This window comes from Sciurus carolinensis, unplaced genomic scaffold (assembly GCF_902686445.1).
Source record: "Sciurus carolinensis unplaced genomic scaffold, mSciCar1.2, whole genome shotgun sequence".
NCBI lineage: Eukaryota > Metazoa > Chordata > Mammalia > Rodentia > Sciuridae > Sciurus > Sciurus carolinensis.
Genome location: NW_025920394.1, coordinates 74,048 through 89,492, shown reverse-complemented (window position 1 = coordinate 89,492; position 15,445 = coordinate 74,048). Strand labels below are relative to the sequence as shown.

The 15,445-nt window shown below is 67.7% G+C and overlaps 2 protein-coding genes across 3 annotated transcripts in view; both read left to right on the top strand.

Moving 5' to 3' along the window:
• The window catches only part of Ppp2r3b (protein phosphatase 2 regulatory subunit B''beta), a 38,302-nt gene extending 25,802 nt beyond the window's left edge, over positions 1-12,500 (top strand). For both annotated transcript variants that reach the window (XM_047538276.1, XM_047538277.1), the window contains exons 3-13: positions 2,916-3,019; positions 3,288-3,390; positions 4,158-4,232; positions 5,579-5,665; positions 6,193-6,349; positions 7,123-7,171; positions 7,575-7,664; positions 8,270-8,445; positions 9,826-9,944; positions 10,059-10,165; positions 11,899-12,500. In XM_047538276.1, coding sequence (XP_047394232.1) covers positions 2,916-3,019; positions 3,288-3,390; positions 4,158-4,232; positions 5,579-5,665; positions 6,193-6,349; positions 7,123-7,171; positions 7,575-7,664; positions 8,270-8,445; positions 9,826-9,944; positions 10,059-10,165; positions 11,899-12,049 — 1,218 coding nt within the window. In that variant the 3' untranslated portion in view covers positions 12,050-12,500. The remainder of the gene's footprint in view (positions 1-2,915; positions 3,020-3,287; positions 3,391-4,157; positions 4,233-5,578; positions 5,666-6,192; positions 6,350-7,122; positions 7,172-7,574; positions 7,665-8,269; positions 8,446-9,825; positions 9,945-10,058; positions 10,166-11,898) is intronic.
• A 1,670-nt stretch (positions 12,501-14,170) lies between these two features.
• LOC124975680 (uncharacterized) lies at positions 14,171-15,315 on the top strand. Its single transcript, XM_047538275.1, has 2 exons — positions 14,171-14,558; positions 14,806-15,315. The coding sequence occupies exons 1-2, from the start codon at positions 14,393-14,395 to the stop codon at positions 15,246-15,248; spliced, it is 609 nt and encodes a 202-aa protein (XP_047394231.1). The 5' UTR covers positions 14,171-14,392; the 3' UTR covers positions 15,249-15,315.
• The last annotated feature ends 130 nt before the right edge of the window (positions 15,316-15,445 follow it).

The following is a 15,445-nucleotide window of genomic DNA, read 5'->3' as shown; positions in this document are numbered from 1 at the left end:
ACCTCCCTGGGCCCATAGGTCTCTGCAGCCCTTCCTGTGTGTGTGTGTGTGTGTGTGTCCACCAGGCCTGTCCTCCTGTCCAGGTGGACTCACCTCCCTGGCCCCACAGGTCTCTGCAGCCCTTCCTGTGTGTGTGTGTGTGTGTGTGTGTGTGTGTCCACCAGGCCTGTCCTCCTGTCCAGGTGGACTCACCTCCCTGGCCCCACAGGTCTCTGCAGCCCTTCCTGTGTGTGTGTGTGTGTCCACCAGGCCTGTCCTCCTGTCCAGGTGGACTCACCTCCCTGGCCCCACAGGTCTCTGCAGCTCTGCGTCTCACCTGCCTGCAGGTTTGTCCTTGGGGAAGTGCTGCCCACCAGCCCTCGCAGCCCGTTTCCCTGTCTTGCAGACAAGCTGTGTCCCTTGGGCTGCTGTGTCTCCTGTGGCTTTTCCCGTAAGGCTTTCTGACCACTCGTCTGGTTCCTTTCACTTCAGTGATGTTGACTTGACTTTGGTAATGTCTGGTGACCTGGTGTACAGCCACGCCTTCCTCCTCTCTGCTCTGAGCACGTGGTGCTGTGTGCTGAGTACTGCTTCACAGGTTGACTCAGCTGTAGTCATGATGTCTGGTGTACAGCCACGCCTTCCTCCTCTCTCCTGTGAGCACGTGGTGCTGTGTGCTGAGTACTGCTTCACACAGGTTGACTTAGCTGTAGTCATGGTGTTAGGTGTAAGCCAAGGCCTCCCTCCTTCTCTCCTGAGAGCACATGGTGCTGTGTGCTGAGTACTGCTTCCTGCAGGTTGACTTAGCTACTGGTTTGTGTAGCCGAGGCTCTTCCTCCTCTCTGCTGTGAACACATGGTGCTGTGTGCTGAGTACTGCTTCCAACATGTTGACTTAGCTGTAGTCATGGTGTTAGGTGTAAGCCAAGGCCTCCCTCCTTTCTCCTGTGAGCACATGGTGCTGTGTGCTGAGTATTGCTTCCTGCACCTCGACTTAGCTACTGTTTTGTGTAGCTGAGGCTCTTCCTCCCCTGGGAAGGTCTGCTTGCTGGCCGAGTGGAGGCTGTCCTTGATTCTGAGACGCTGCGCACCTTTAGAGGGCTCTGTGTTGGAGAACTTCCTAGGCAGGACGCCCTGGGTGGCCTCGCTGCTGTAGGTCTCTGGGCTGAGGCTGGGAGGCCGGCTTGGCACCTCCCCGGGGGCCGTGTTTGGATGGCGTGCTGTCTGCTCCTGGGGCTCCGTCTTGCAGGGGTCTCGAGGGGTGCTGCTCATGGGGTGCTGGGCAGCGGCTGCGTCCTGGGGCTGTTGGCTGCTAAGTGCACAGCAGGCCGCGTCCGGTCCTGTCTCTGATGAGCAGCTCCGTGGCGGACTGCGCCCAGCACTGCAGAGGAGCGACCGTCCCCGCCGTGTCACTTCTGGCGGCTCGCTGCCCATGGCGGGTGCCGTGCAGGTTGTCTGGATGTCCTCCTTGGCCCAGCAGCCCTGCTGAAGACCGCGCTGCCCCCCGCATGGCCTCGGTGCTCGGAGCTTCCGCTCGCTCCTCACGGACACAGGGCAGCAGCCTCCCATCCCAGTCAGACCCTGGTCCCCTTCCTGGGCTGCACCCGTGAGCTCAGCCCCTCCTAGAGCCCCACCTCCCACACCAGCACCTGGTGAGGACTCAGCACAGGAACCTGGGGACACACACTCAGGTCCCTGCCCTGCTCAGAGGGCTGGTGCATCCCTGTGTGAGTCTCCTGGGCTGCTGTGACCAGACCCCCAGCCCGGGGCTGATGGACCCCAGACCTGACTGCTCTCAGCTCCGCAGGCTGCAGCCCAGGTCCAGGCGGGGCAGACTCGGGGCTGCTGAGGCTGCTTCCTGCTCACAGATGGCGCTGCTCCTGGTCCTCACAGGGTGGACGGGCAGGGGGCTCTCTGGTCTCTGTAGAAGGACCCTGGTCCTCTTCCTGGGCTGCACCCGTGAGCTCAGCCCCTCCCAGAGCCCCACCTCCCCCACCAGCTCCTGGTGAGGACCCAGCACAGGAACTTGGGGACACTCCTCCAAACCTCAGCACCCTTTCCTAGGATGACAGTGTTCCCCACCTTCTGGGTTCCTGGTCCATTGTCTGTGTGGAACCTTGACAGTCGCCCACTCGGGTCTCGCTGTTCTCGTAACCTCTGGAGGAGGCCGTGGAATCTCCTCCTCAGTGCCTGGCGGGACTCCCCCTGGGGCCTCCCGGGCCTGTGGGCTCCTCCTCCGTGCCTGGTGGCCTCCCTGGGTGGCATTTCTAGTGGTGGAGACAGCTTCTGTGCACGGGTTGCTTTTGGCAAGAGGTGTCAGCCATGCCTGCCCTGCTCCCCTCCTGGACAGCACCGGCCAGGGTGTGTGGGCTCTGTGGCCGCGTGGCTGGTGCCTCGGTCACTTGGGTTGTTTGTCTTTGAAGCGCGCAGGGCTTTGCTGGGTTGAAGCCTCCAGTGCTGTTGGCTGTGTTCGGTCCGCTCCGGGTGCCCTGCTCTGGTCTGCCCTGATGCCCTGCTGCGGCTGCCAGGTGGGACTGGAACCTGACCCTCCTCCCCGTGTGCTGGCCGTCCCTGCTGTGCTGGCCCTGTCTGTGCTCCCAGGTTTGAAGTGCGGGGTTTCTGGCGTCCTTGGATTGGGGACGTTGGCCGCAGGGTCGGGATCTTCTCTTCGTGCTGCTGGGCCTCTGGGCCTTGGCCTGGCCAGGCTCCTGCCAGGGATGCTGAGTGCTGTCTGCTGAGGGCTACTGTGCACCCAGCACTGGAGCCAGCTGCTCTCCTCCCGCCCAGGATGGCCAACACCCAGGCCGGAGCAAGAGCAGGTCTCACGCCTGCTGAGGCACGAGGGTCGCGTGGTCTGCAGCGGCACTCTCCCTCTCCGCTCAGTGTGTGCTGTGTGTCCAGGGCCCACTGACCACTCCCTTCTGTCCTGTCCCTCAGGCCTGTGGCTGCCCGCTGTACTGGAAGGGGCCACTCTTCTATGGAGCCGGTGGAGAGCGCACAGGCTCTGTGTCTGTCCACAAGTTCGTGGCCATGTGGAGGAAGTGAGTCCTGACCAGGCGAGGGCGCACGAGGGGCAGGGTCCCTGGGTCCTCGTCCCCATGAGCCACCCCCGGGGCTGGGCCACCCACCGACATGCATCCCTCATGGCCTCCCGTCCACCCCCAGGGTCCTCATCTGTACACTGCCCGTCCAACCCTGCGTCTGGCCAGCAGGGGCTCAGACCTCTCATCCCCCAGTCTGGTCCTCATCTGTAGCTATCTGTCCACCCCTGCGTCTGGCCAGCAGGGGGCTCAGAACTCTCATCCCCAGGGTCCTCCAGAACTGCCACGACGATGCCGCCAAGTTCGTCCACCTGCTCATGAGCCCTGGCTGCAACTACCTGGTGCAGGAGGACTTCGTCCCCTTCCTGCAGGTGAGCTCTGCTGTGGGTGCAGGGTGTCCATGGCAGGGAAGGCCCAGGCCCCGCCCCCAGGCTGCCCCTCCCCTGGGGCTCCTCCCACGCAGGCCCGGGCCCCGCCCCCAGGCTGCCCCTCCCCTGGGGCTCCTCCCACACAGGCCCGGGCCCCGCCCCCGGCTGCCACTCCCCTGGGGCTCCTCCCATGCAGACCCGGGCCCCGCCCCCAGGCTGCCCCTCCCCTGGGGCTCCTCCCACGCAGGCCTGGGCCCCGCCCCCAGGCTGCCCCTCCCCTGGGGCTCCTCCCACGCAGGCCCGGGCCCCGCCCCCAGGCTGCCCCTCCCCTGGGGCTCCTCGCACGCAGGCCTGGCCCCGCCCCCGGCTGACCCCAGAAGCCCACCAGCAGCAGTGCCTTCGGCGTGGGTGTTGACTGCGCACTGGGGCCTGGGGGTCAGGGCCGGAGGCAGCCGCTGCTCTCCTGGGCTCCTCCCGGTGGCAGAGGCCCTTTCCCATGCCAGGCTAGCTCCCTGGACGTGGCTGCCCGGCTGTTCTCGCCTCCTGGCGGGCCGCAGAGACGCATGGGCAGGGGCTATTCCTGGGACACAACAAGCGGCCCTGTGGGGAGCGGCTGGACGGGGTCACAGGCTGCGAGGGGCCCGTGGATCTGGTCATGGTGGGAGGTGGTGTGTGGCCGTACCTGCAGCCTCTGCCGCGGCCGCCGCGTGGCTCGGCCGTGTCTGTGGCATGGTGACCGCACGCCCCACCGGGCGGCCCTCTGCGTGCAGGACGTGGTGAACACGCACCCTGGCCTGTCCTTCCTGAAGGAGGCGTCCGAGTTCCACTCCCGCTACATCACCACCGTGAGTACCCGCGCCCCGCCACGTGCAGGCCCGCAGGCCTCCGCTGCCCGGCCGCAGCCCCGCAGCCCCGCAGCTAGCAAATGGCCAAGCGCCAGCCCACCGAGGTTCTCGAGGGACAGCACGCTGGCCTGATGACGCTGGGCCCCAGGCCTGCCCACAGCTGGGGCACCTGGAACGCGGAGCGGACACAGGCTTCTGGGTTGTGCCGAGCGCGCGTGTCCTGGCGGCTCAGGGACGTGCTCAGGAGGACTGCCCTGGGTCGTGGGTGGCGGGCACGGGTCTGCCCTGGGGCAGGGGTAGTAGGGACGGGGCTGTCCCTGGGTCGTGGGTGGCGGGGACAGGTCTTCCTGGGTCATGGGTGGCGGGGACAGGTCTTCCTGGGTCGTGGGTGGTGGGGACAGGTCTGCCCACCGACATGGGTGGTAGGGACGGGTTTGTCCCTGGGTCGTGGGTGGTGGGGACAGGTCTTCCTGGGTCATGGGTGGCGGGGACGGGGACGGGTTTGTCCCTGGGTCGTGGGTGGTGGGGACGGGGCTGTCCCTGGGTCGTGGGTGGCGGGGACGGGGACGGGGCTGTCCCTGGGTCGTGGGTGGGCAGTGTGGACCTCCTGACAGGCAGAGTGGAGGCTCTTGGGTCCTGGCCCTCTTTGCGTTTGGTGGGCCCTGCTGCCCCCGCTGCCCGCTCTTGGGACTGGTGGGTTTGACCTGTCCGAGTGGAGTTGCCAGGCAGGCTGCCTTGCCGGTGCTGAGGCCTGGGGGTCAAGAGACGCCCACTCCATGGTAGGAGTGGACCATGAGGCCTCCTGGGATGGGGGCAGGTGGGGCAGTCCTGTCCTGGGACCAGGCTGAGCCCACGTGCAGGTCCAGCCTGGCTGTACCAGGGGAGGGGAGGCCACTGCCCCACCGAGTCCTTCTCCTCACCGTGCTGGACTGCGTTTGTGGACATCTCTGCACAGATTTTAAACCGAGGCTCACCTGACATCGTCCTTGGACTTCTGTCATCCCTGTCCTGGCCCCCGGCTCACCTGTCCTGGCCATGAGCAGCTTAGTCCCAGCCCTGGCCAGCCCTGCCCTGGCCAGCCCTCCCCAGGCCCTCCCTGCAGCTCGGGCAGGGCTCCATCCCCATCCAGCTGTGGCCCTGGCTGTCCTCTGTCCCTGTGCCCTCTAGGGCAGCCCGAGGACAGCAGGCTCTGTCCCTGTGCAGCTGTGGCCTCGGCAGTCTCTCTGTTGTGGTTTCCAAAGTCCCCGCCTGACTCGTGGGCGGCGGGCGCCCTCTGCTGGTGACTGGGGCCCTGTGCAGGTCGCTCCTGACCCGCGTGTGCTGCGCTGAGGGTCCTCCTCCTGCAGGTCATCCAGAGGATATTCTACACCGTCAACAGGTCCTGGACCGGGAGGATCACCTGCACGGAGCTCCGGAGGAGCACCTTCCTGCAGGTGGGCTCCTTCCGCCTGCTGGAGGACCTGCATGCGCCGCCTCCCCCACACACACTGAGGACCCTCCGGCCACCAAGTCCCACCAGGGGGCGCCAAGCCTCTAGCACCATGCTAGGGAGCTCACCTTGCTGTTCCACAATGCTGGCCGTGGCCACTCTGTCCTGACGGGTGTGCCTGCCTGGGCCCTGGCCGCCTCCAGCTCTCCTCCCTGCAGTCACCCCTGGGGAGGCTCTCGTCCCTGGAGCTGCCCCTTCCCGCAGCCACACCTGACCAGAGCAGAGCCCTTCACCCAAGGTACAAGAGGCTCCCCAGGCTGACTGGGAAGAGGCTCCGCCCACCCACTGCTCCATCTTCAGGAGGCTCCTCCCACCCACTCCCCATCTTCAGGAGGCTCCGCCCACCCACTGCTCCATCTTCAGGAGGCTCCTCCCACCCACTCCCCATTTTCAGGAGGCTCCTCCCACCTACTCCCCATCTTCAGGAGGCTCCTCCCTCCTGTGCTCAGCTGCTTCCTGGGTCCTTTGCAGAACGTGGCCCTGCTGGAGGAGGAGGCGGACATCAACCAGCTGACGGAGTACTTCTCCTACGAGCACTTCTACGTCATCTACTGCAAGTTCTGGGAGCTGGACACAGACCATGACCTGCTCATCGACGCGCAGGACCTGGCCCGGCACAACGACCACGGTGAGCCTGGCCCCAGGGACGTGGGGACAGGGAGCTGTGCTCACCACAGGCACTGCGTGGCCCCATGTCCTCCTGTCCCTGCCTGCTTGCTCCTGGCGTCCTGTCCTCTCTCAGGGCCTTGTTCACGTAGGGCAGAGTTCCGTGTAGGAGCTCTCGCCCAGGGGTCAGTGCTCGCCCAGGGGTCAGTGCTCACCCAGGGGTCAGTGCTCGCCCAGGGTCCACTCGCCCAGGGGTCAGTGCTCACCCAGGGTCCACTCGCCTAGGGGTCAGTGCTCGCCCAGGGTCCACTCGCCCAAGGGTCAGTGCTCACCCAGGGGTCACCGCTCGCTCAGGGGTCCACTTACCCAAGGGTCCACTCACACAGAGGTCCACTCACCCAGGGGTCAGTGCTCACCCAGGTGTCACCGCTTGCCCCCAAGGACACCTGTGCACCAGGTGGGCCCTGTGCCGCGTGGGTCACCTGACCCCTTGGCCCAGGCGTGTCCTGCTGGCCCAGCGCCTGGCCTCCGTGGCAGCCCGGCCGCTTCCGGCTGCTGCAGTGGCTGCTGTTTTCTCTGCCGGGGTTCGTCCCGTTACCAGCGAGGGGGTTTGATGGGCACGTGCGGTCCCGTGTCACGAGCCTGCCTGGCCCTGGCCCTTCTCGGTGGCGGTGGCGGGGTGCGCTCCCAGGTCAGCTGGGAGACACAGGGCACTGCGCCGCGCGGGTCTGGCCTGCGCTGCACCCCCGATGCCCGAGACCCGCAGCGCCGCTCACGCCCACCCTTCCCTTGCAGCCATTTCCGCCAAGATGATCGACAGGATATTCTCCGGAGCCGTGACACGGTAGGTGGCCCGGCAGCTGCGTGTCCTCCCGAGTGCCGGACCGCCAGGGGAGGGTTCAGGTCTGTCTCTTCCCCTCCTGATGTCCAGTGGGGAGCGGACGCTGTCTGACCGTCAGAGAAGGGGGAACTGCCTGTGGGGAGGGGTCCTCAGAGGGACCTGGCGAGCCCGGCCCTAGGCTGGCGAGGGTCCTGGCTGAGGGCCGGCTCAGGCCCCGTGGGCGGTCCGCACCTGGCACTGGGCGTCTCGGCCCTGCGGGAGGCAGCCCCCGCTGCTGCCCCGTGAGCCCGGCAGTCGCGCTGGTGCACGGCAGGGAGGAGGCCTGCGGCCACCTTGCCGCGGGCCTGAGGGACGCTGCCCCTCGCGCCCGTGCAAGTGTCTCCCCGCGGTTCCCTCCCGGACGCAGGGGCAGGAAAGTCCAGAAGGAAGGGAAGATCAGCTACGCCGACTTCGTCTGGTTTCTGATCTCCGAGGAGGACAAGAAGACCCCCACCAGGTAGGGCTGTCCCCCGGCGTGCGGAGGCCTCCCCCGGCGCCCTTCCCTGCCTTGGGCCTGAACGGGGTGGGCGTGTCCCTGTCCTGGCGGGTCAGCCTGAACCCGGGTGGGCGTGTCCTGTGGGTCAGCCAGAACCAGGGTGGGCGTGTCCCTGTCCCGGCCGGTCAGCCAGAACCCGGGTGGGCGTGTCCTGCAGGTCAGCCAGAACCTGGGTGGGCGTGTCCCTGTCCTGACGGGTCAGCCTGAACCCGGGTGGGCGTGTCCTGCGGGTCAGCCAGAACCCGGGTGGGCGTGTCCCTGTCCTGACGGGTCAGCCTGAAGCAGGGTGGGCGTGTCCTGCGGGTCGGCCTGAACGGGGTGGGCGCGTCCCTGGCCTGGTCCGCTGAGGCCGGATGGGCGCGTCCCTGGCCTGGTCCACTGAGGCCGGGTGGGCGCGTCCCTGGCCTGGTCCGCTGAGGCCGGGTGGGCGTGTCCCTGGCCTGGTCCGCTGAGGCCGGGGTGGGTGGGCCCTGAACAGGTCAGACTGGGTCTGGCTGGGCCCAGGTTGGGCCAGGGTGGACATGTCCCTGGCCCCTGCGGGCCGGCTGACAGGCCCCTGACGCTAGCATCGAGTACTGGTTCCGCTGCATGGACCTGGACGGGGACGGGGCGCTGTCCATGTTCGAGCTGGAGTACTTCTACGAGGAGCAGTGCCGCCGGCTGGACAGCATGGCCATCGAGGCCTTGCCCTTCGAGGACTGCCTCTGTCAGATGCTGGACCTGGTCAAGCCCCAGAGCGAGGGTGAGAGGCAGTGTGGGGACGACGGAGAGGGTCGTGAGCAGACAGCAGGGGAGGGACAGCAGGGAGGGCAGCCAGTGGACATCCCCGGGTGGGGCTGCCCATCGTTCAGGTCCCAGCACGAGGCACCGTCTACAACACGAGTGGACGCAACAAGGGCCATGGGAGGTCCCTGCTGGAGGACCTGAGGCCAGGTGCTCACGTGAGGGTGTCCCCAGCGCCGCTCTGGAGGAGGCCCTGGGGCAGGAGGTGCCATACAGAGGGACTGGGCACTGGAGTGCAGGGTCCACAATGAGCAGTGTGGACACAGGGCCTGTCCTGCCCAGCTGTGTTGTCCCCACCTGCCCAGTATTGTCCTTGCCCCAATCTCTGAGGTCACCAGACAGGAAGACTGAACCCAACCCAAGCTTTTGGGGGGAGGGGCCTCCCTGCGCCCTAGAGAGGGGAGGGGCCTCCCTGCGCCCTAGAGAGGGGAGGGGCCTCCCTGCGCCCTAGAGACGGGAGGGACCTCCCTGCGCCCTAGAGAGAGGAGGGGCCTCCCTGCGCCCTAGAGAGAGGAGGGGCCTCCCTGCGCCCTAGAGAGAGGAGGGGCCTCCCTGCGCCCTAGAGAGAGGAGGGGCCTCCCTGCGCCCTAGAGGGGAGGGGCCTCCCTGCGCCCTAGAGAGGAGGGGCCTCCCTGCGCCCTAGAGACGGGAGGGGCCTCCCTGCGCCCTAGAGACGGGAGGGGCCTCCCTGCGCCCTAGAGGGGAAGGGGCCTCCCTGCGCCCTAGAGAGAGGAGGGGCCTCCCTGCGCCCTAGAGAGGGGGGGGGCCTCCCTGCGCCCTAGAGAGAGGAGGGGCCTCCCTGCGCCCTAGAGAGAGGAGGGGGCCTCCCTGCGCCCTAGAGAGGGGAGGGGCCTCCCTGCGCCCTAGAGAGAGGAGGGGCCTCCCTGCGCCCTAGAGAGAGGAGGGGCCTCCCTGCGCCCTAGAGAGGGGAGGGGCCTCCCTGCGCCCTAGAGATGGAGGGGCCTCCCTGCGCCCTAGAGACGGGAGGGACCCTCCCCATACTGCCACCTGATTTATCCTGGAGGGGACCAGGTCTGATGAGGGCAGGCGGCTACTGTCCCCTTCCTCTGATGTGCTGGGGTACTCGCTGCCTCCACCTTCCTTGGCCAGGCCACCAGGGTCCTGGACAGCTCAGACCTGGTCTTGGGCTGGGATGTCGCTGGCGGCTGCCGTGTCCCCTGCGGCACTCACTGCTGCCGGACTGCGCAGTCCACCCAGGGCCTCAGGGCCCAGCAGGCCGGACGGTGTGTCCTCAGGCCCCCGTGGGAGGGGCGTGGGCGTGGCAGTGCGCTGGGCCCTGGCCAGTGCCCTGGCGGAACCCAACGCCCTTCCTCCGCAGGGAAGATCACGCTGCGCGACCTCAAGCGGTGCCGGCTCGCCGACGTCTTCTTCGACACCTTCTTCAACGTGGAGAAGTACCTGGACCGCGAGCAGAAGGAGCAGGCCTCCCTCCTGAGGGTGAGCGAGCCGCCCGGGCCGGCGCCCCTGCGGCCCTGCACTGCCCGGCCTTCCCTGCCGTCCGCTGCGGCCCCCGGGCCTCCGAACACGCGTCCTTTCGCTCGCTTCCGGCAGGAGAGCGAGAGCGAGGGCCCTGAGCTGTCCGACTGGGAGAGGTACGCGGCGGAGGAGTACGACGTCCTGGTGGCGGAGGAGGCGGCGGGCGAGCCCTGGGACGACGGGTGAGCGCGGCCCGAGGCGCAGAGCCCCGCGCGGGTCCCTGGTCAGCGCGCCTGGAGCGCCGGCGCAGCGCGGACCCCAGCACCGCGGACCCGGCACTGCGCGCGGCCCTGTGGGCCCAGCGAGCCCCGGCCTTGCGCCTTCGCACGGGCACTGGACTGGTCTCCGTTTAGCCCACGTGGGTCCTGACCCTGGGCTGGAGCGGCGGGGCCGGCAGCTCAGAGGACCGCCCGGCCACACTGACCGGCAGTTGCCTCTGCCGAGCGGAAGTGGAGATGGCGTCTTCCCCGGGCGGCCGCATCTCCACCCCCGGGTCTGGGTCACGCCTCCTGGTCAGTCTTGCATTGCAGGCATCTGAGGCCCAGGGCCCCGCACACCCGAGTCCGAGGGCGCAGGGGAGCTCTCTGGGCAGGGCTGGTCGAGGCCACCTTGCCTGCAGCCTGAGGCGGGTCCCACGGTCCCCAGACGCACGGCCTGGCCAGGGCCTTCCTCAGCACCCTCAGGAGACCACCCTGTCCTCCTGGCTGTCCTCTGGACTATCCGGGGGCTGACCCTGAGTCCCTAAGGCCACCTGGCTGGGCCCCAGAGGCACTGCACAAGGCGCCCGCCCTGCAGGAGCCTGGCCGCCCCCACGTGTGGTTGCTTCTACCTCCCTGGTCACACCTGATATCTGCAGGACATGGTGACCCCACGTTCTCCGTGTAGCTGCGCCTTTGTGGATCTTACCGGAGCCCCCAGGGCAGCCTGCCTGGGGACCCCTGCTTCCCGCTACCCGGACCCCCTCTCCGTTCCCGTGGTGGAAGCTTGGGTTCCCTCTGCGCCTTGAGTGCTGGGTACCCAGGAGCCAGCGGGTCTCGCGCCCCTGTGGGCTCAAATGACCGTGTGGACCCTGCTTCCTCTGCCTAGGGCTCCTGAGACCCTGCCCTGTCCAGCCACAGGCCCGCCCCCGCCCAGCCCAGCCCTGTGGGCCCTCTGCTTCCTGGGCCATCTCTGCCCATGTCCCGATGTCCCTGCCCAGGTCACAGACCTCATGGGTCTCAGCTCCCAGTACTTCCCTGCCCCTTGGCTCTGTAGAAGAGCTGGCCAGCAGACATGACCCGTGTGTCTGCCGCCTCCTGCCACCCCTCCCCCGCTGACCCTGTGTGTGCACACGGCGGGCAGCTTTGCTGGGAAGTGCTGGTCAGCACCTCCGGCCACCTTCAGCCGACTGTGCCCGGGTTAACTGTGGTCTTTGCTATGGCGGGGGCTCCTCTCCTCAGCCTCGCAGGGAAGAACGGTTTTAGGACTGGCTGCACTTGGGGTCTGGCGGTGGCCTGCAGGAAAGGGGCTCCTTAGGCTTGGCGGGGCCGGGGCCACCAGCCAGCCACCCTGGGCGGGGCCCGGAGCCACCAGCTCCTGCCCCGTGCACAGGGGCGCCCAGTCCCAGCCACTCTGGGCGGGGCCGGGGCCACCAGCTGCTGCCCTGCGCACAGGGGTGCCCGGGGCCACCAGCTGCTGCCCTGCGCACAGGGGTGCCCGGGGCCACCAGCTCCTGCCCTGTGCACAGGGGCTCCCAAGGCCACCAGCTGCTGCCCTGCGCACAGGGGCGCCGCCACCCTGGGCAGGCCGGCGTGGATGTCCCCGGGCTGCAGCAGGCCGTCTGCAGCCCCGCGCCGAGCCGTCTGCAGGGTGGAGAGCGACCCTGGCTGAGCCAGGGCGGCCGACCCCGCCCGCCGCTCACCGGCTGCTCTTGCAGGTACGAGGAGGAGCTCAGCCCTGTGGACCAGAAGCTGAGCGCACTGCGGTCCCCGCTGGCCCAGAGGCCCTTCTTCGAGGTGCCCACCCCGCTGGGCGACGTCGACCTGTTCGAGTTCGCGTGTGGGGACGAGGACCTGCGGCCGCTGTGAGGCCCGCGGCCGGCCGTGTCCCGTTGATCGCCGAGCTGTCCTGAACCCGCGTGCGTTTGTATGGAATGGCCGACTTTTATTTATTCTCCGCGGAACTTGTCAAGGTGTTGCCGACGGCGCACGTCCCCACCCCGAGGGACCGACGCTGGTCCACCAACCCCAGGCCACCGGGCCGCAGGCCAGGCTCGGCTGCGGGACGCCCGGCCCCGCAGACCCGCTGCTGCCCGGCGGGTCGGGCGCCCCTCCCCGCCACGCCCCGGACGCCGCCTGCGCACTGCGCGCCCTTCCCCGCGCGTCGCTGGCGAACATTCCAGAGCACCTGTGGCCGCCGCCGCTCTCGTGCGGTCGCGGCACAGAGGCGTGCGGAGAGGACTTGGACCTGCTGTGCAGCCAGCCTGACACTTTCACGCGGTCACGTTTGTATTTTTGAATAAAAATTTAAAGATTTTCAGCCACTGCCGGGTTTGTTCAGCGGCAGCTCCGGGACAGAGTGGCCTGGGTCGGGGCCCCTGCCAAGAGCTTCGGAAAGCTCGGCGGCGGTGCCTGGACAGCGCTGCGCCGCAGCCAGTGGTCTCCAGACGCGGGCCGCCCCAGGGGGCCACTCCGCGACAGGGCCACTGCACCTGCCCACACCTGGGCAGCTTGGAGGCCACTCCTGCCGTTCTCAGAGTGGGCGTTTCAGCCAGAGGACCCTCCAGAGACAGGCTGGGGACACACACAGGATGGACATGACCTCAGATCTGCTGATGTGCCCCAGAGGCCTTCTGCGGAGGGCGAGGGGCTCCCCTGGGATTCCCCTAGGGGACAGCAGGAATCCTGCCCCCGGCACCCGAGCCAAGGTGCTCAAGGGCAGGGGGGTCTGGCCGTCCACCCCGGGAGCAACCAGGAGGGCGGAGGCCACCTGCGGGTCCCTGCCTGGCCCACTGGTCAGCCAGAGCAGGCACTGCTGGTCCCCACTCCACACAGCCCCCTTTGTGCTCCTGAGGACCCCACGTCCAGCTGGGAGATGGAAGTCAGGGGTCTTGACCTGGCTGCCCCTTTACCTGTGACCAGGTCCCACCCCACGGGGACGTGAGGCAAAGACGCCAAGGAGAACAGCCACGCAGGAAATGGCAGGATCCCCCCATGTCCCCCCAGCCCCATCCTCACGTTCCTGTCCACCCCTAGGTCCCACGTCCCCTGCGCTCCGGTCAGTGCTGTCCCCCCGATGGCCTGGCTCCCTACATGGTCCCCAAAGGGCCCAAACCTAGACTGCAGATGGGATGTGTACCCCGACTGTCCTCAGCCAGGGGCTGCGTCCTCAGAGGACAGGAAGCCAGAGCTGCGTGGCTGGGCGGGCAGGGTCCTCCATGTGCCCAGGGCCCCTGGACGGAGGGCACGCCTGGGGCCTCCCGGCAGCCGCAGGGCCCCAGAGAGGGGCAGTGAGTGTTCAGGTTGTCACAGGGATGGACACCATGCTGGGGTCCCCCAGTGTCTGGGGCCACAGCCCTGCGCTGCCGCTGGAACTTCCCGGTCCCTCAAGACCCTCCTGAGTCACTCCATTGCAGCTGACCACCCTCCGCGGTGGATTCAGACTCAGGAGGGTCCAGGGCTGCCCAGTGCCTGCCACCCAGGAGTCCCGCCCCAGCAGTGGGCAGAGGGGCAGCCTCACATGCAGACCCCTGGCCTTCTGGGGGACAGACTGCCCGGGTGGCCCAGCACATGGCCCTGCAGAGATCAGGGTGCAACCCCTGGGCATCAGGCATGGTCCATCCAGCCCCAAGGTCACCAGTGTCCATTTTCACACCTGACTCGAGGAGGACATGGTGTCGCGCCCTAAGGCGGCTACTGGACCCTGGCTTAGGTGTTTTCAGGGACCTTCAGTCTTCTAGAAATTTCTGCAGGCCTGGTGAGGGTCATCAGCCACCAGCTCACACCACACTGCTGCCCACTCGGAACTGCCCCTGGCTGTCCATGCCTCCCAGGCGACAGCCGGGATTCCGGATCCACGCCCAGCTCTTCGCGGGAACGGGCAGAGATGGGGCCTGAGACGGGGCGGGGCCATCGCCCTGCCGCTGGGACCGCACGTGAGCCACCACGCCCGGCAGGGTGGCGTCCCAGGGGCCCCGGAGCGGTGTCCAGTGGCCCGGAACTGCTTTCTGGACTCCAGCGCTCTGGAACCACCGCCTCCCATGGCTTCAGCCTCAAAGTAAGGCCGTCGGGACGCGTGGCACGGCTTGGAATGAAGTAGCCGCCAAAACCCCTCGCCAGTTGGCGCTCGGGCCCCGCCTGCGCAGTCCTCTGGCTACGTGGGGTCAGGGACAGCCTGCTGCCCCTCCCGTCGCACAGCAGCCGCTCTGGCTAATGCTCCGGCTACGCCTGCAGCCACGTCCCTCGGCTTGGGCTCCTCGCAGCCCTCGCCGCGGATCGCTGGGCACCAGGGACCAGCAACTAGAAGATACCGACCGCCCGACCCCATCTACTCAGGCGCGTGTGCGAGGGACCGGCCAGGAGCCCTCCGCCGCCCCAGGTTCCCAGCAAAGTCCCGCACCCGTTCCTGGGGTAGCTTCCCACGCCCTTTGAGACGTTCTCTACCATTCTGCTCTCCGACTGCTCCTTCGTTTATTTTATTTTAACAAAATAACCTAGAAAACCAGCCCGTTATTTCCTTAAAAGGGCAACTTGGGTTTGAAGGACTGTGACAGCTGAGAACCAGGGGCCAATGTGGGTTAAGTGAACAATCCAGGCGATTTTAAGCTGATCCCCGCTCTTTTCAGGGAGTCCACGGGGAGGCCGAGCTGCACACAGGAGCGTACAACCGGCACCGCCGCTTCTCAGGCAGGCGCGTCTCAGGGACCCGCCAGCCCGTCCTGGTGCCCGGCTCCCACCGCCCCGGGGGCGCGGGGGCGCCACAACTCCTGACACCAGACGGCGGCGCCTTCTGCAGACGCTTTCCAGGAGCCTTTCCGTGGGAACTGCGAGCAAGGAAGGAAGGAGGCAGGGAGGAAGGAGCGAGGCGACGACTAGTACTCGCCACGCACCCACCCGACACCGGGGCACCGGACCGCTTGATCCCACGCCCGGCGGGGAGGGCAGCGCCCTTGGAACCAGGTGGACCTGGAATTTTCTAAAGATCCCAGAGCTGGGCGGGCTGCAACTCGGTGGCCGGGTATCCCCTAGGGCTGGACAGACCTGCCGACGCAAATTCCGGGGCCCTTAGGGCTGGTCCCCTCCCGGCCGGACTTGAGGCCCCAAGGACGACTCTGGGACCCCCAGGCGGGTCTGGAGCCTCCGGCCGACCTCGGGATCCCTGGGACGGACAGGAGCCCCGAGTGGACCTCCGGATGCCCGGGGAGGAACGGGAGTCCCCAAGGTGGACCTCAGCACACGCGGGAAGGGACCGGAGTCGGGAACGGG

Bases quoted from the DNA above. Each gene is read 5' to 3' on its own strand.
- LOC124975680 (XM_047538275.1), top strand. From the start codon at position 14,393: ATGCTCCGGCTACGCCTGCAGCCACGTCCCTCGGCTTGGGCTCCTCGC. The intron at 14,559-14,805 runs GTTCCCAGCAAA...CGCTCTTTTCAG, and splicing joins GGAGCCCTCCGCCGCCCCAG to GGAGTCCACGGGGAGGCCGA.